Consider the following 14,096-nt stretch of genomic DNA (forward strand, 5'->3'; position numbering starts at 1 on the left):
TATGGTGACAGTCTTTCATGGAATATCTCAAAAAAACATAAAAAGCTGTCTTACCTCATCCTCCCCTTCTTCGCGCGAGTTGCAATGGCTAATGCTTAAAAACGGATACAATTTAAAATCCTCCTACAAGTGTGTAAAATAATTAACCACGGCGTTCATGTATTCGCCTGTATGTCTGTCTGTCTGTCTGTCTGTCAGTAAGCATGGATGGAGATGGATGGATGGATGATGCGTGTCTATCTGTGTTTGTCTCTGCGTGTGTATGTACACACATGCGTATTATTTATTCACAGTTTATTTGTATTTGAATATTTTTTGGAAGAGGCCTCCCTAACACTGAACCAAATGCGATAAATCTGATTCAGCATCCATGTTCAAATTGAATATTTGCGATACTAACGTGTAGTACAGCGAAACGTTGGATGATGCCTCATTTGAAAAGTGTAAACCCTTTCATCGATCGTTTTCAGACAGGCAAGAATTGTTTCTCATCCCATTTGCTTCAAGACCATACGTGCGTACCATTGCCAAATCATCTCGACTCCGTAGCCCTAGGTGAAAAGGGTAAACAGATATCACAGCCATGCTGCAAGCAGCAAAAGAGACCCACCGAACAATAACAAGGATTTATTGAACGGCTGTAGGGCTAGTATTGCATACGGACTGACTAGAGATGTCTGTGCAAGCAACGTGCAGAAAAGGGAATTCGGAAACCCACTTTCACTTTACGGTGGTGATTCTTGTAGAGTCGGAGTTTTAAAAGACTTTTGGAATTTTACATTGAACCTCATATTTTCTAAAAGTGCAACGTGTCACCGGATGTATTTTTAGCAAATTTGAATGAAGGCAGAATCTGAGCAAAACCACGGAAGTATACACAAAATGCCATTTGGAAAATCATGTACCAAGAGCTTATCATATCAAGCTTGTTAAAGGGGTACCTTTTTAATTTATTCATGTTTGTGAGATGGGGCATTGGTATGTTGAATGCAAAATTCTTGACAAATAGTCGAACAGGCCAATCAACAAGCCATCTTAAAGAAGATCGTAAGTCCAGATGTCAAATTAACACGATTGGAACTAATTTGGGATAATTGGATCTTCATATTTTTCAAATTTCTCAAAAGTGTTAGGTGCGGTATAGCTGAATGTTACAATATTGAAAGTTACTCATAAAAACAAGTGAGCAATGTAAAAAGAAAAGCAGATGAGATTATATTTGTAGATTAAATTGGCATTACTTCACCATCAAGAATTATCCCAAATTAGTTCCAATCGTGTTAATTACAAGTCATTCATAAAATATCAGGTAGATTTGGCAAAAGATAACGCAACAGGGCTGCGGATAACAAAAGTAGTAGGCCCTAAGTATGACGATCTGGCTAGCATTCCTTTTCAAAATGACGGTACAGTGTCGGACGGACCAGAAAGAGAAAGCAAATCGAATGACTTAAGGTGGCGCTGCAACAAACACAGCCTATTTTGCTCAAAATCGCTTTTTTTGCAGATATTCATTTTATTTTAATTAATTTGTTAACCCAGATTAAAATATTGGTTGGGTTCACTTTTAGCTTGTCATGCAGCAGTAAGTTGTGTGATAAAGAAGTGTTAATTTATGCAAATGTATGCACATCACCCGATTTCCTGGGTTCTCTTTTCTCCCAATTTCAAGATTTCCAAAGAATTTAACTCCACTCTGGCTGGGTCAAATTTCCTGAAATTTTCACATTATATTTTTAAATACTATATAACAAAACGACTTTTTTGTTTGGCAATAAAGTCATTACACTTTGAATAAGAGGCGTTTTAATTCTGCTAATCATGTTTTTAATCACTTTTTGAGTGTCAATCTTTAAACCAAAGCTATTTTAGAATGAGGTTAGATAATGCAAAATAAATAGCCATATTTTTCTGCATATACATTTGTTTCAAGTGGAATATTACGTTTTAGAAAATAGAATTAAGCTTTTGACTTAAATTTATTTTTACCATTAAATACCAAAATTGAGGTTTTATACCCCACATATACACCCCTTCATCAAGTAAACCATTGCTACCACAGTAAACTTTTAGATTCTCTGTTTTTTGAAAATATATAGTATAAGGGGGTTTCCTTGTCATCTTAGATGAGAAATATTCCTTTGAAAAAACTGTGTTGATAACATACAGCTCCATCTTAAACGAGCTCGTTGGCGGTGACGTCAGTATCTCTGTCAAGTCGAACAGGCGTCCACTGTGGGCTTCAAACCCTACACGCACAAACAGGACGATTGGACGGGAGACAGGACCTGTATTTACTTGACAACGCCATGCATTCAGAACTCGTCAAGGTTACAAGTCATTGTATTTTACATTGCCGTGAATCAAAATTTACCTTACCAGTATAAATTCGAAAAACGTCCGTCAGAATAACTTTATTGCATATAACTTGAAACAAAATTGGCATATAAAATGATAAATACCACTAAACAAGAGGTACATGAATCGATGAAAATGCCATTTCGTTATAAATAGCTATGTGTTGTTGTTTTTTCAAAATTTCATTTCTTAATGTACGCAGTAAAGGATTTGCAAACAATCTTCCTACATTTTACCTCTCACGGAGAGAAGTAATTTGTTTGATTACCCAATACACAGCTCTCATACAAAACAGTTAAGATTCTATCCCAATGGTGCGATCACCGCGCAGTATAAAGCAATTGGAGAGCTCTGTCGAAAGATCCTATGCCATACCGTAAGTATCGAGAAGCCATAAGCAAACAATCAGAATCAGCAGACGCGATAGTAACTTCATTGTGGCACGGACAAATAGGATGGCGCCCTCTATGTAAACAGCAACACCTTCCACAGCACTGATTGTATTCAAATGAGGAACAGCGCCATAAAAGTCAACTTAGCACGATAGACATAAACAGAGCAAACACACACGCTATCAAATTTAGTGCTTCGAATCATTATAAATCAATTACAAACATAACGTGAGGGGTCGTAAAATACAAAATTTATGTTCCATAAATCTTGCTCATATCTATAATCTATATCCTGTCCATGAACCTGATATGAACCATAGTGACATTTAATATTAAATCATACAAGTATGGCATAAAACGGTCGACCGGTCACGAGCAAAAGTTATCAATACATTCATATATCATACATTCATTGTCCTTAAAACTAAGCATTCAGGTAACTTAAGTGTTTCAGCAGGCAGAGGTCATAATAACTATAATTAGAAGAGCGATATAGGCTATGCATTGATCCATACTGCGTAATACATGAGCCATGATTACCATTTTAAAATTAAATAATGTTGACACAAGTGTTTTGGCTATAATCTCTCCCCATACCCTGTGACATGGGAGTTGCATGCGCGTCGCACAAGCGGAATCTTTGCGTGAGTGTTGTGCTGTATTCGGCACCAGTAGGGACATCAATTAAGGTAATATGCGCCTCGAAAATGAAAGACTTAAACGTTGGCTCAAACCTTCATAAATTCAAAATATCCGCCATTCTTGTGTTAACTATGTGGAGGAAAATTGATTTTCGAAAAACTAAGCGAGTAAAGTTTTTCTTTTCCCAAGAGCTTTAAAATGAGCCCTCACAAATGGTAGATCAGAAAAGCATTGTAGAAATTTGAGAGTCCAACTATCTGCCCCGCATTCTACATCAATATGAGTCCGAAATATTGCTACCAATATAAAGGGAAGGATTTAAGTACTAAAGTTCGCAACATAGATAGCGCTTGGCTTCTTTCCTCAGATAAATCTGAAGTTGTAACATTAAGTGTGTGATTGAAAAGTGGGATCTACACTATGGAGCCGTAAAATAATATCAGACCAATGTGATTTTTAAATTGTTTAATCACTTTTTTGGTGGGGACATTTACAAAGTTACCATTAATAATGATCAATGATCATTGGATAATGATCAAGAACAATTGTTTCATTTAGTACTTTTCCACTGGATATATTTTGTCTTTATACTACATCCACGATTTATCTAAAAAACGCTTTTCATTTTTGCTTTATAGTTTAATTCATCAATTATAATAGTCTTAAGAAATTTGAAATGAACAGAGGGACTTCTTTTGAGTCTTTATTCAAATTCACTGAATAGCAATTTCATAAAAATGAGAACGAATGAATTATTGCCGTCGATTAACGCGTCCAATGTGCTTTGTCAGTGGTCAGCACCTCTTAGAAAATGCAATCAATTTGACCCCATGGTCCTGAAAAAAATAGAAGTCGAAGTGGTCTTATCATGTCGAGATTCCTGTATCAAGCTTATTATAACTGAAGAAACAGAAGCCTTAAAGTTGGAGTAATTGGATGCATGTGCAAAAATAATTCGAGGACTTCCATCACGATTTGTGCGAGATAAATTCAATTGCAATGGTTTAAGTCCTCGGTTTAAGTCACACGATCAGTATATGTACATAAAATTAAAAAACCACTAAGTATAGAGAAAATTACCGATAAATCATTTCGAAAAATAATGTCGTAGGACCATCAAAATTATTATCATTATAATTATTAATCGACACTAAAATTGCTGAAATTTAACTTTGCAGAATTAAGTACATATAAGGTTATAATAGGGACCTACCGTCAAAGTGGTTCATGCACAAAGCAGTGTGACGAGGTACAATCGGTGTACGACGTCAGTGATTTGCGGTATCGTGTGCAAAGGATAAAGTTTCGGCTACTACATAACCATACTTAAATCTCTACTGTGCTTATGCAAAGGAATTCGCGTTTTTACACGATTCAGCAACCCAGGCAGCACAAGCACTCTCAGTCGCTCATTTGTTATTCACCTGTGACTTTTGTGACTGCTTTCAAATTGGTTTACATTATTTGTTATCATTGTTGGTGAACTTAACATCCTAGTCAAAATAAATAGCTTGAATTAATAAGGTTTTTCGTCTTTCTTTCCCTTTTTGACGTTAATGTACTTACCGTGTCTTTTCTGTGCGTTTCTACACAGTGCTGCATATTTACCACTCGTTTTTAGCCTGCGCAGTGCTGCATTAAACCATCCGATAACAGGACTGTCCTTTCGCGTACCTAAACCTAATCCATCTAGGCAGTAGAGGACTTCCCCGATGGGTTCCAAACCGGCTGGCATACCCCCTATCATTTCTGCCTGGTTGTCATCAACCCCGTGTTTCGTCCACAGAAATACGAAGGCGGCATCAATCTACAGGAGATGAAGAAAGTCAAATAAACTATTGCGGTGTGTTGTTTTTATTGTTCGATATAAGAAATGTGACATAATTTTGCCTTTAAGGCACCAGCGGTATAAAATCACAGGATAGTCAAAGATCGTAAGAAAATTTTATACCTCTGTCTTAAAATCATGTCACAGTAGAAACAGCCAGACATGTCAGTCTTCGGCCGACAGAGTTAAATTCAATAATAGGTACGGTGATTCTTTGATTGTCTACATTCATTTTTGTTCTAAGACACCATTTAACACCTCGAAAATATCACTAGGTTTATGACATTTGCTCTTTTAAAATAAAAAAAAGTTAAAATATTTCATTCAAAATAAAATGAATTTCACTCAAGTCTTAAGTAAACATGTAATCTGTTCTCCATGCGATTAAAATTGGATTAATTTTCACAAAAACTGAGACCACAAGCGCAGGGTAATCTTTCTCGATAGCTTAAACTTTTAATCCGAATATGCCATAAGCCGGAAATGAATCAGAGAATGAGAATGTTCTAAAATCAGTCGCAGGTGAAGGTGATACATGACTCCAAACAGGAAAGTGTGAACCTTTTCTCATGCATTTCACACGTCAACTTTAAACTATTTTCCTTCATAATCAAGGATAAAAGGTAAGACTAGCGGTCAAATTGATGGAAAGAGATGCATATTACTCTAAATTTACCGATATTAGATATTCAAAATCCGCAATTCCCAGTGTTCACTCAAAGAGGGCAAAATTAATAGCAAATTTTCATAAAACAAGATGGCGAAATATTGATTTGTTCCAATGAACACGATTTGAACTAATTTGGGACAATTGGATGGCGAAGTAAGGTCGTTTTAACCTGCGAATGTAAGCTCATCTGCTTTTCTTTTACAGTTACATACCTGTTTTATGACTATTTTGTAATATTGCAACAATAAGGTATATGGCACCTAAGACTTTTAAGAAATTTGAAAAATACGAACATCAAATTATCCCAAATTAGTTCCAATCGTGTTACTGGCATAAAATTGCTCCACACAAGCAGTGTAACAGAATCCTTTTTTATCAACATTCAAGTGTCCGAAAAAACTCTCTCCGAGGCGCATTCAACCCCGATCTCCTTCTCACTTAGGTAGAGTGTCTTCTAACAAATGCAAACCATTCCTTGTTGTATTTCTGTTTTACCTCTTTCCTTTCAAGACTATAAGGAAGGTCGCTCGGACTGGTTATGGGTACCACTTGGTCTGGGAGAAAAGACTTCGATCCGGTGACATCGTTGTGTTTCAAACAGTGAAGATTGCTATCCCAGCCTTTTATGAATCCTAGGACGATAAAATATCAGCAAATATTTAGCTTTATAAAACGTCACAAACGTAGACAAGGGAATTAAAGCGGACATAAGACAGAAATTCTGTTACACCTGACGACATTTACGGGACATCATCATTAAGGCTTAAACTGGAAATCTGTTGCTCTTTGCTATCTTAAATGTCCTAGTTAAAGCAGTTTATGCCGTGGTTGTACATGATTGATGTACACAATGCTTTACATGGAAATTATTAGCGATTTTTAGTCATTGAAGCGTAGCAGAAGCTATACGATAACTTAGCCTGAACATGTCCATAATGAATTATGTGAAATGTCCATATTTGTTGACATGCTTCACAAAGTGATGTCATCTACGTACACTTTAATGGGAAAACCATTCGTGGCTCTATGGGCATTTTTATGTGTAAGATAGCTTGATTAGGGAGGTCTATTACCATCAGAGTGTAGCTATGCGTTCGTTTCAAGAGCTCATCATTACTGAAGCGGTTATTACAAAAAAAATTTAGCAGTCAATTGAAAATCTTCATTTAGATCAAGAATTCTCCAGCGAACAATCTGTATCTACAGTCATACGCGTCTATGGATGATGGCGAATACATATATTGCAAATCTTTGACAAGTGATCTCAGGTGATATCAATGGATAACTACATGATACTTGTTATAGCTTTACATTTGTGCAGGCGCCAGACTTAACATCCGTTTGTGATTTTAAATGTCTATGTGTCTGCCATTTTTCACTGTTTTGTATCCGTTGCTTGTGAAGTGTTTATCATAGTCAATTGTCTGTTTTAATATTGCTTGATCTTGTGAATATTATGTTGAGACATACAGCTCTTTTAAGGATCATGGATGGGTTTGACTGTTGATTTTGTTTTTCTGAACAGGTCTGTAATTACAATGAGCATGGGATCATTTGATCGTATACAACGCGAGTCAGAAAACAATGCGATTAGGTCAATAAGGGTAATCACTCTAACACTTCAAACACACCTATGCGCTTGCCGGTAATGTCATTTGGGTCAAAGTTATCTGGATTGCCAACTGGTACGAAGAACCGAGCAGGCCCTGTGTAGTGCAGCCATTTATCCGTAAACGCCACGGAATGGGTTATCCCACCAGTCACAGCCATCGGACACCCATCGAAATATCCGGCAAGTAAACCTCGGAAAATCAAGTAAACATGAAGTCGATAATGAAGATCAAATGCAGTAAAGATAGATAGGAAAGTCTTCAATTTTAAGTTAAACTGTCAGGTACAGATGGTTTGCAATTTCGAGGTGCCAGTCGTGTTTTTGTTTCAGCAAAAGCTTGTCCGCAATCCGCATACCTTCTCCAGTTATTACTTTTAACCTTTCTTATTATTCAGAAGAAATGTTTCTTATTATTCAGACAGTATGTTTGACTTGTGACGTAGGATGTCTTGCCAAACTACGTTCTTCAGACTGTATATGCAACTTAGGTTTTTTTGCAATTGACGGTCCCCTTCACCACTAAGCCGATTCAGTTTTAAATGACAAATCGAAATTTCAAGGATTTGGCGCACCTAGCACTTATATGACACTATAAGCCCTGCAAGTTTGAGAATTCTACGTTTAGTAGCTTTTAAATTTCAAGTCGAGAGCCAAGTGTTATAGAAGAGGAAGAAGAAGAAGAAGAAGAAGAAGAAGAAGAAGAAGAAGAAGGTTTATTGCTAAAATTAAACTCCTGTAAAGAAAAGTACATATAAAATCAATTCAAATTTTGAGACGAAAAGCATAAATGAAATCAGACAAATGCGTAATAGCAAATGATGATCAATTACTGAAAAATAAAACTAAGCAAAATTGGGCACTATAAAAAAGCGGCAAAAACTGCAAAATGGCTATGACACTGAAGGCAAGATGCTAGGTGCATAAAAAATCCCCATTGAATAGGAGAAAGCAAAACAAACTTCCGAAACAAGAAAAGAGCGACAGAAAATTGCAAAGAATTAGAACAAGAACACCTTACATCTTGCAAAAAAATGCCGCCTAACCGCGAATGAGAAGGGAAGAAGAAAAGAAGGAGGAGGAGGAGAGCTGAAAAACAGTAAAACAGTTGGAGCCCAAGCTTGCTTGGTTTGGGACCTTAATTACCTGATCCTGCGGCATTTAGACTATCTCCTACGCTGACGCGTTGGCACTCGTGAATGTACCTTCAACTGTTACGCATCTCTTGCTAGCTTCCTTACAGACTGGAAAAATGATATCGTATGTTTTAAAAGTTTGATGTGCTAGATAATTCTGTTAACGTTTGCTGTAATTAAGAAGGTCAGGTGTTACAAAGACAACCAACACACATCACTGTTACAAGTAATAGCATGGCACCTCAGCGTGTTCAACTATACGGCTAGACATTCCATGAATGGACATAGGCAAGAGAATTAGATGCCTGTATTTGGTATACTGGTTTTTGTAGACGAAAACTGATTCTTTAGATTAGCCTAAGTCAGATGTAAATATCCACTTTAAAGGAATCATATATAACAAAATAACTTCTCTAATTCAAGTCTGAGCTAATAATGTGGAACAGGTTCTCTTCAATGGCAAGTGGTATGTAGGTCATTCTTCCCTATGAACGGTTAATTGGTCTAGTATAGTCTAAATCATTCTTAGAAGGTCATGTTTACTGCAAGCCAAGATATTTTAGAATAGTATTCGTAATTTGCATATTAATGGAGTCTAGAATTTTCTGGTGTTCCCTGGATAACTTCTTTTCTGTATAAATACGGGCGGTATAAGTTATCACCAGACTACAGTTGATGCCATTATTCTTCGGTGGGGCAAGTTGGTAATTACCTACCAATTTAGCTAGGGATATTGCAATATACCAAGGGAACTTCCTAAGCCAAACTCTGTTTTCCTATCTGGAGCGGCGAGATGAAATCTAAACAAACACAGCGGGTAACAAATTTTACAGCCACCAATGGTGATCTGATACTGGGATGAACCATAATGTACTCCACTGTCCGCTTATCTTTCGGTAATTTAGCTGGTCAGACGGAACTTTGGTAGTGATTTTGTATGTGTGGCTCAGTCCAATGTGTAGTATGTTGAACACTGTTCTGATTGCCGGCGGGATTTTTACAGTACAAGTATTCTAAAAAAGGTATTTTGTCAATATTTTACTGGCTGCTATCAAAGGTTTCTTCACCCACAAAAAATTAAGCAACTAGTTGTGCAGGTCATGTCAAACTTTTTGATTTTGGCCTTCCAGGATGTTTTGGGCAATGGTACTGAGAATGAGATGGGCGATGACATGCTGAAGTGCCGTCTGGTGCATTAATTCTCTGAGCGATATTTACCATAGTTTCAACTTCATGTAGCTTTGTACGATTTTGTCATCTTGTCTCGAATTTCGATGGAGCTTTCAAGACAGACTGTAAAGTAGACTTTTTATGAGTCGCTGAGTGCTTTTGAATTAGTCTCCTGTGAACCGCTCTGTAAAGACCGGCTTTTGAAAGATCAATGTACATGGGGTGATCTCAAACTTTTGTACAAAATACCATGTTCTGTAATGATGTTACTTCATACAGCTTTTTCAAACCTAGTTATGTGCAATATTTATCAAAAAGAAGACAAGGCATGATATGATCTCTTAAGATCGTGTTTAATTCCTTGTAGTTTTCATTCCCCAATCAAGTCCCCTACATGAAAATGGTTCATCCCAGTTATCAGATCACCATTGCTGGCTGTAAAATCTCATTTCCCGCTGTGTTTGTTTAGATCTCATCTTGCCACTCCAGATAGGAAAACAGAGTTTGGCTTAGGAAGTTCCCTTGGTATATTGCAATATCCCTAGCTAAATTGGTAGGTAATTACCAACTTGCCCCACCGAAGAATAATGGCATCAACTGTAATTGTGATTCATTTTAAGACCTTCACGCTTGATTTTATTCTGTGAACCCTACTCGCTCAGACATACATCAACTGCGCTGCTAGAGAAAGACTAACTTCCTCTCTCATCAGCGTCAGTAGCTGTCTGGACTCAACTATGGGGACTGCAATTCAGGAGTTTGTACCGTCCCAGATAAGCTATAGTACTGTACTTTTTGTTCTCTTTTGTAACTCCCCTAGACGTAGAGATTAGTTTAAATAAATTTATTTAAAGGAAATCACTGACTTCACTTTATCTCTTCTGTCGTTACACTAGTCAATTTGCTCCAAGGATGAACTGTTTGGACAGTCAAATGTGAAAGTCTTGACGTTGGGGTTGTAAACTTCAGCTGGATGGCATGAGTTCAAAAGCATACTTTTTTCCATGGTTGCAGAGCCATCTAGTTGAACATTCATATATATCATCTAATTATTGGTAACTTTATGATGTGGTTGTATATCTGTGCATTAATGAAAGTAGACAATAATTGCATCTGTATAGCGATCATAGATTTTCTCAAGCCCATAAGAGATAGTGACTTGCAAATCAGTATCCAGGGGTCACGAGCGTATCATATTATGCAGATCAGTCGACAAGAAAGTAGGCACACTTTGAAACGAATCACAATTCAGCTAGGAATGGTACCTTTTACAGACTAATGCGATGAACGCCTAGGGCATGAATACCCAGCAACCAACCAACTAACCTTCTTTAAGTAGATCGGGAAAGAAGCCCTTTATCTTGTTATCACTTTGATCTCTTCATGGTGGGTCATGAAAATGACAGAATACAAATTTTCTCGATCATTATTAACATCATGTAAGTAGTTAGACTACGTTTCATGTTCCAGGTTAAGGCATCATTTATGGATTCTTACTAAAATTCGGAATTTCATACATTAAAATATTCGTTAGTTTCTGACCAAAAGATCAAATCTCAAAAAGCAATAAATATTACTCAGGACAAAAATAGAACTATAAATCCATTGTTAATTTAAAATTGACAACAAGATGCAAATATAACCTGCACTTTCTTCATACATGTATCCGTGCACAATTAACACCATTAACAGAAACATGAATGGTTGTAGACACACACAAAACATACACACACATACAATCATACACGAATGCATATATACGTGCATACATATACATGCATCCATTTATCAATCTATGATTGCCAGCACGCGCACGTGCGTGTATGTATGCATGCATGCAAGCATGCCCAGAACCAAACCAACTCCATCCACCAACCCATCCATCCATTTAGTCATCCATTCATCCATCCGTTCCATTCAGCCATCCATATTTCACATTCAAAAGTTGGTATATAATACGGTGGTTTTCAATCGGGCCCGAACCCACAACCTACGGTATCAAGTCACCTAGAGGAGAGGCAACCAGCAGAACCGCTCAGCCATATCCCCATTCTCGAAAAGAGTGGTTCAATAACCGAACTAAGTTGTTACATTTTTTCTGACTTCGACACATCCACGCATTGTAGAGTTCAGAAGTACTCACGCTGGTACACTCACTATCACACATCGTACACAAACTTTATCGAAGCAATGAATATATCGCCTAAACTGGGCGAACGACAGCCTCAGGGACAATTCAGTCCACCATTATGTAAGTCATACCTCTTAAGGAAGATGACTATACTATCCACTTACTGATAGTAAAGTGAAATATTCAATGTTGGCTCAACTTGAAAAGTGTAGACTCTGTCGTCCCTTGCTGTTGCCAGACTGTCAAGAATTGTATTCCCCACCATTTTTCCAAACTGATGAAACAACAGTAACAACATTTCAAAATCTTCTCGACTTCTAAGTCCATGGAGAACTGGAGAAAACCTTCTATCAAAGCCATGCTAAAATTAACAAGTTCCAACAGGCCAACGTCATTATAATTATAGGATTCTTCATTGACGATATTTGAGGTTCACATTTTGTTTCGTTTGCTTAGTTTGACTGTATTGTAATTAGCTGTTTTGGGTCATTATAGGACACTGTTCCATGGAGCAGCAGTGCCGGCTGCTATTGTTTACCCAAGGTCCAGTGTCTGCTGTCATTGTTTACCCGGGCGTGCTAAAGTTATAGTTGAGCATACAGTAAGTATATTTGCATATTGACTTGGTTTAGCTGGACAGTTGTTTCAGGGTACACTGCTTGAGGAGCTGTTCGAGACAAGGCATTTTTATAAGTAATCACAGATCAGAAGTAAAATATATTATACGCATTGTGTGAATTACTATAAATACGCTTAGCGGAAGCGACAAACATTGTGCTGTCTTACCATGTCTAAGTGACGAAACAACATCGCACGAGCAAGAGGAATGGGTATTCGCTCGGACAACAGCGGTCGGAAAACACCAAAGGACTCAAGCGAGCCCAAAAAGGGGTTTTGGAGTTTGTCCTTTTTGCCATGAAGGCCATAAGAGTCGAACCCTGAAAACAATACGATCGACGTTCATGCTTAAAACTGATTTAGTACTCAAAACTGTGTTGGAGTGTTGAATAAGTTGGACAAGTTGAAGAAACAGAGACAAGCGTACAGCATCTTATGTGGAAAGTATTACAACGAAAGAAAGATCAACGATAAAATTGGCGGGTGATGTCAAACGAATAGCGAAAATGGCAAACTAGTTGTCACGTAGTCTCCATCATAGACATGTCTGTATGTATGTATATTGCCTGAATTTTCTGACGTGTCGGGTATGCAGGTTCCTTTAGGCATTCATTGCAAGCGGTAAAAATAATAAGCCAGAATATAATGATTGTCGTTGCTTATATTAGGTCAGCTTTTTGCCAAACAGATTCACCATTTCTGCTGTTTTTAATTCGATTTGACGATGGCAATTTTGGACATAAGCGTCGAGAACAGAACTTTAATCATTATCCTGTCAGACATTCGAGACTTACTAGTATATCTATTTGAAAAATTGGACATCCTGTGAAATGGTAAAGTGATAGGCGCAGCCATTTCGTCATCAATGACAACGAGCAAGAAACAAAAGATTACATACCCTTTGCAACTAGAAATCCGGATAGAATGAGAAACAAGCGGCACACCTTCATCATGCCCAAAAGAGTTTGCCTGTTGTAGATGTGGTGGATTTTCCGCGGTATCATTGTATTTAAATATAGAAAGGAACAAACCGTCAACTAAATGGCTTAAAGGTCGACCTCGACGAGATAATCCTTATCAGCGAATTTATATACTGTGTCATGTTAAGCTGAAGATATATTTTTATTTTCTGTAAAGGGAGGTCTACTTGTACCGTCAGGCCTCTTAGACGAAACTCAACGAAATTATAACCATGTCATTAAACTCAACGTAGTGGTGGAAGTCTATCGGTATTGGTGTTGACATGTTGTGTTGGAGAAATAAGACTTCTAAAATATGGTTAGAGTCTATAAAAGACAGGAGGGGGCACTCAGAAAGTTTCTAAATGCTGATCTTGATACCCCGATCGATTCACTCTTTAACGTTACCAATGATGTATGTATGCGATAGGTAGCGTAATTTTCATGTATTCTGTATCACAAACGTTGTATTTATATTGCTCCAGACTGATGTTAACGAAAAAATTTTACGTTTACTGATTCCTGTGACTATCAGACACGAGCTGCTTCAACCTTCAACCTTCAAATTATTACTGCCCCATGT

The 14,096-nt window shown here is 37.4% G+C and overlaps 1 protein-coding gene across 3 annotated transcripts; it reads right to left on the bottom strand.

Annotated features, from left to right (window-relative positions):
• Nucleotides 1-4,082: 4,082 nt before the first annotated feature.
• Nucleotides 4,083-13,559, bottom strand: LOC139138479 (L-arginine-binding protein-like). 3 transcript variants are annotated; one of them, XR_011553624.1, is made up of 9 exons: nt 13,453-13,559; nt 12,723-12,874; nt 12,101-12,297; nt 11,132-11,184; nt 8,646-8,743; nt 7,522-7,692; nt 6,386-6,522; nt 4,959-5,199; nt 4,083-4,228 (listed from the first exon to the last, which is right to left on the bottom strand). XR_011553624.1 is itself a non-coding variant. In XM_070706870.1 (9 exons), exons 6-9 carry the CDS (start codon nt 7,658-7,660, stop codon nt 4,197-4,199), a joined length of 549 nt encoding a protein of 182 aa, XP_070562971.1. In that variant the 5' UTR covers nt 7,661-7,692; nt 8,646-8,743; nt 11,132-11,184; nt 12,101-12,210; nt 12,723-12,874; nt 13,453-13,558; the 3' UTR covers nt 4,083-4,196. The 3 variants fall into 3 exon arrangements, 2 of the variants coding, with proteins under 2 accessions (XP_070562971.1, XP_070562970.1); XM_070706870.1 differs by having other exon boundaries at nt 12,101-12,210; nt 13,453-13,558; XM_070706869.1 differs by having other exon boundaries at nt 13,453-13,558.
• Nucleotides 13,560-14,096: the final 537 nt, after the last annotated feature.

Source organism: Ptychodera flava, chromosome 8, assembly GCF_041260155.1.
Source record: "Ptychodera flava strain L36383 chromosome 8, AS_Pfla_20210202, whole genome shotgun sequence".
NCBI classification, from domain to species: Eukaryota; Metazoa; Hemichordata; class Enteropneusta; family Ptychoderidae; genus Ptychodera; species Ptychodera flava.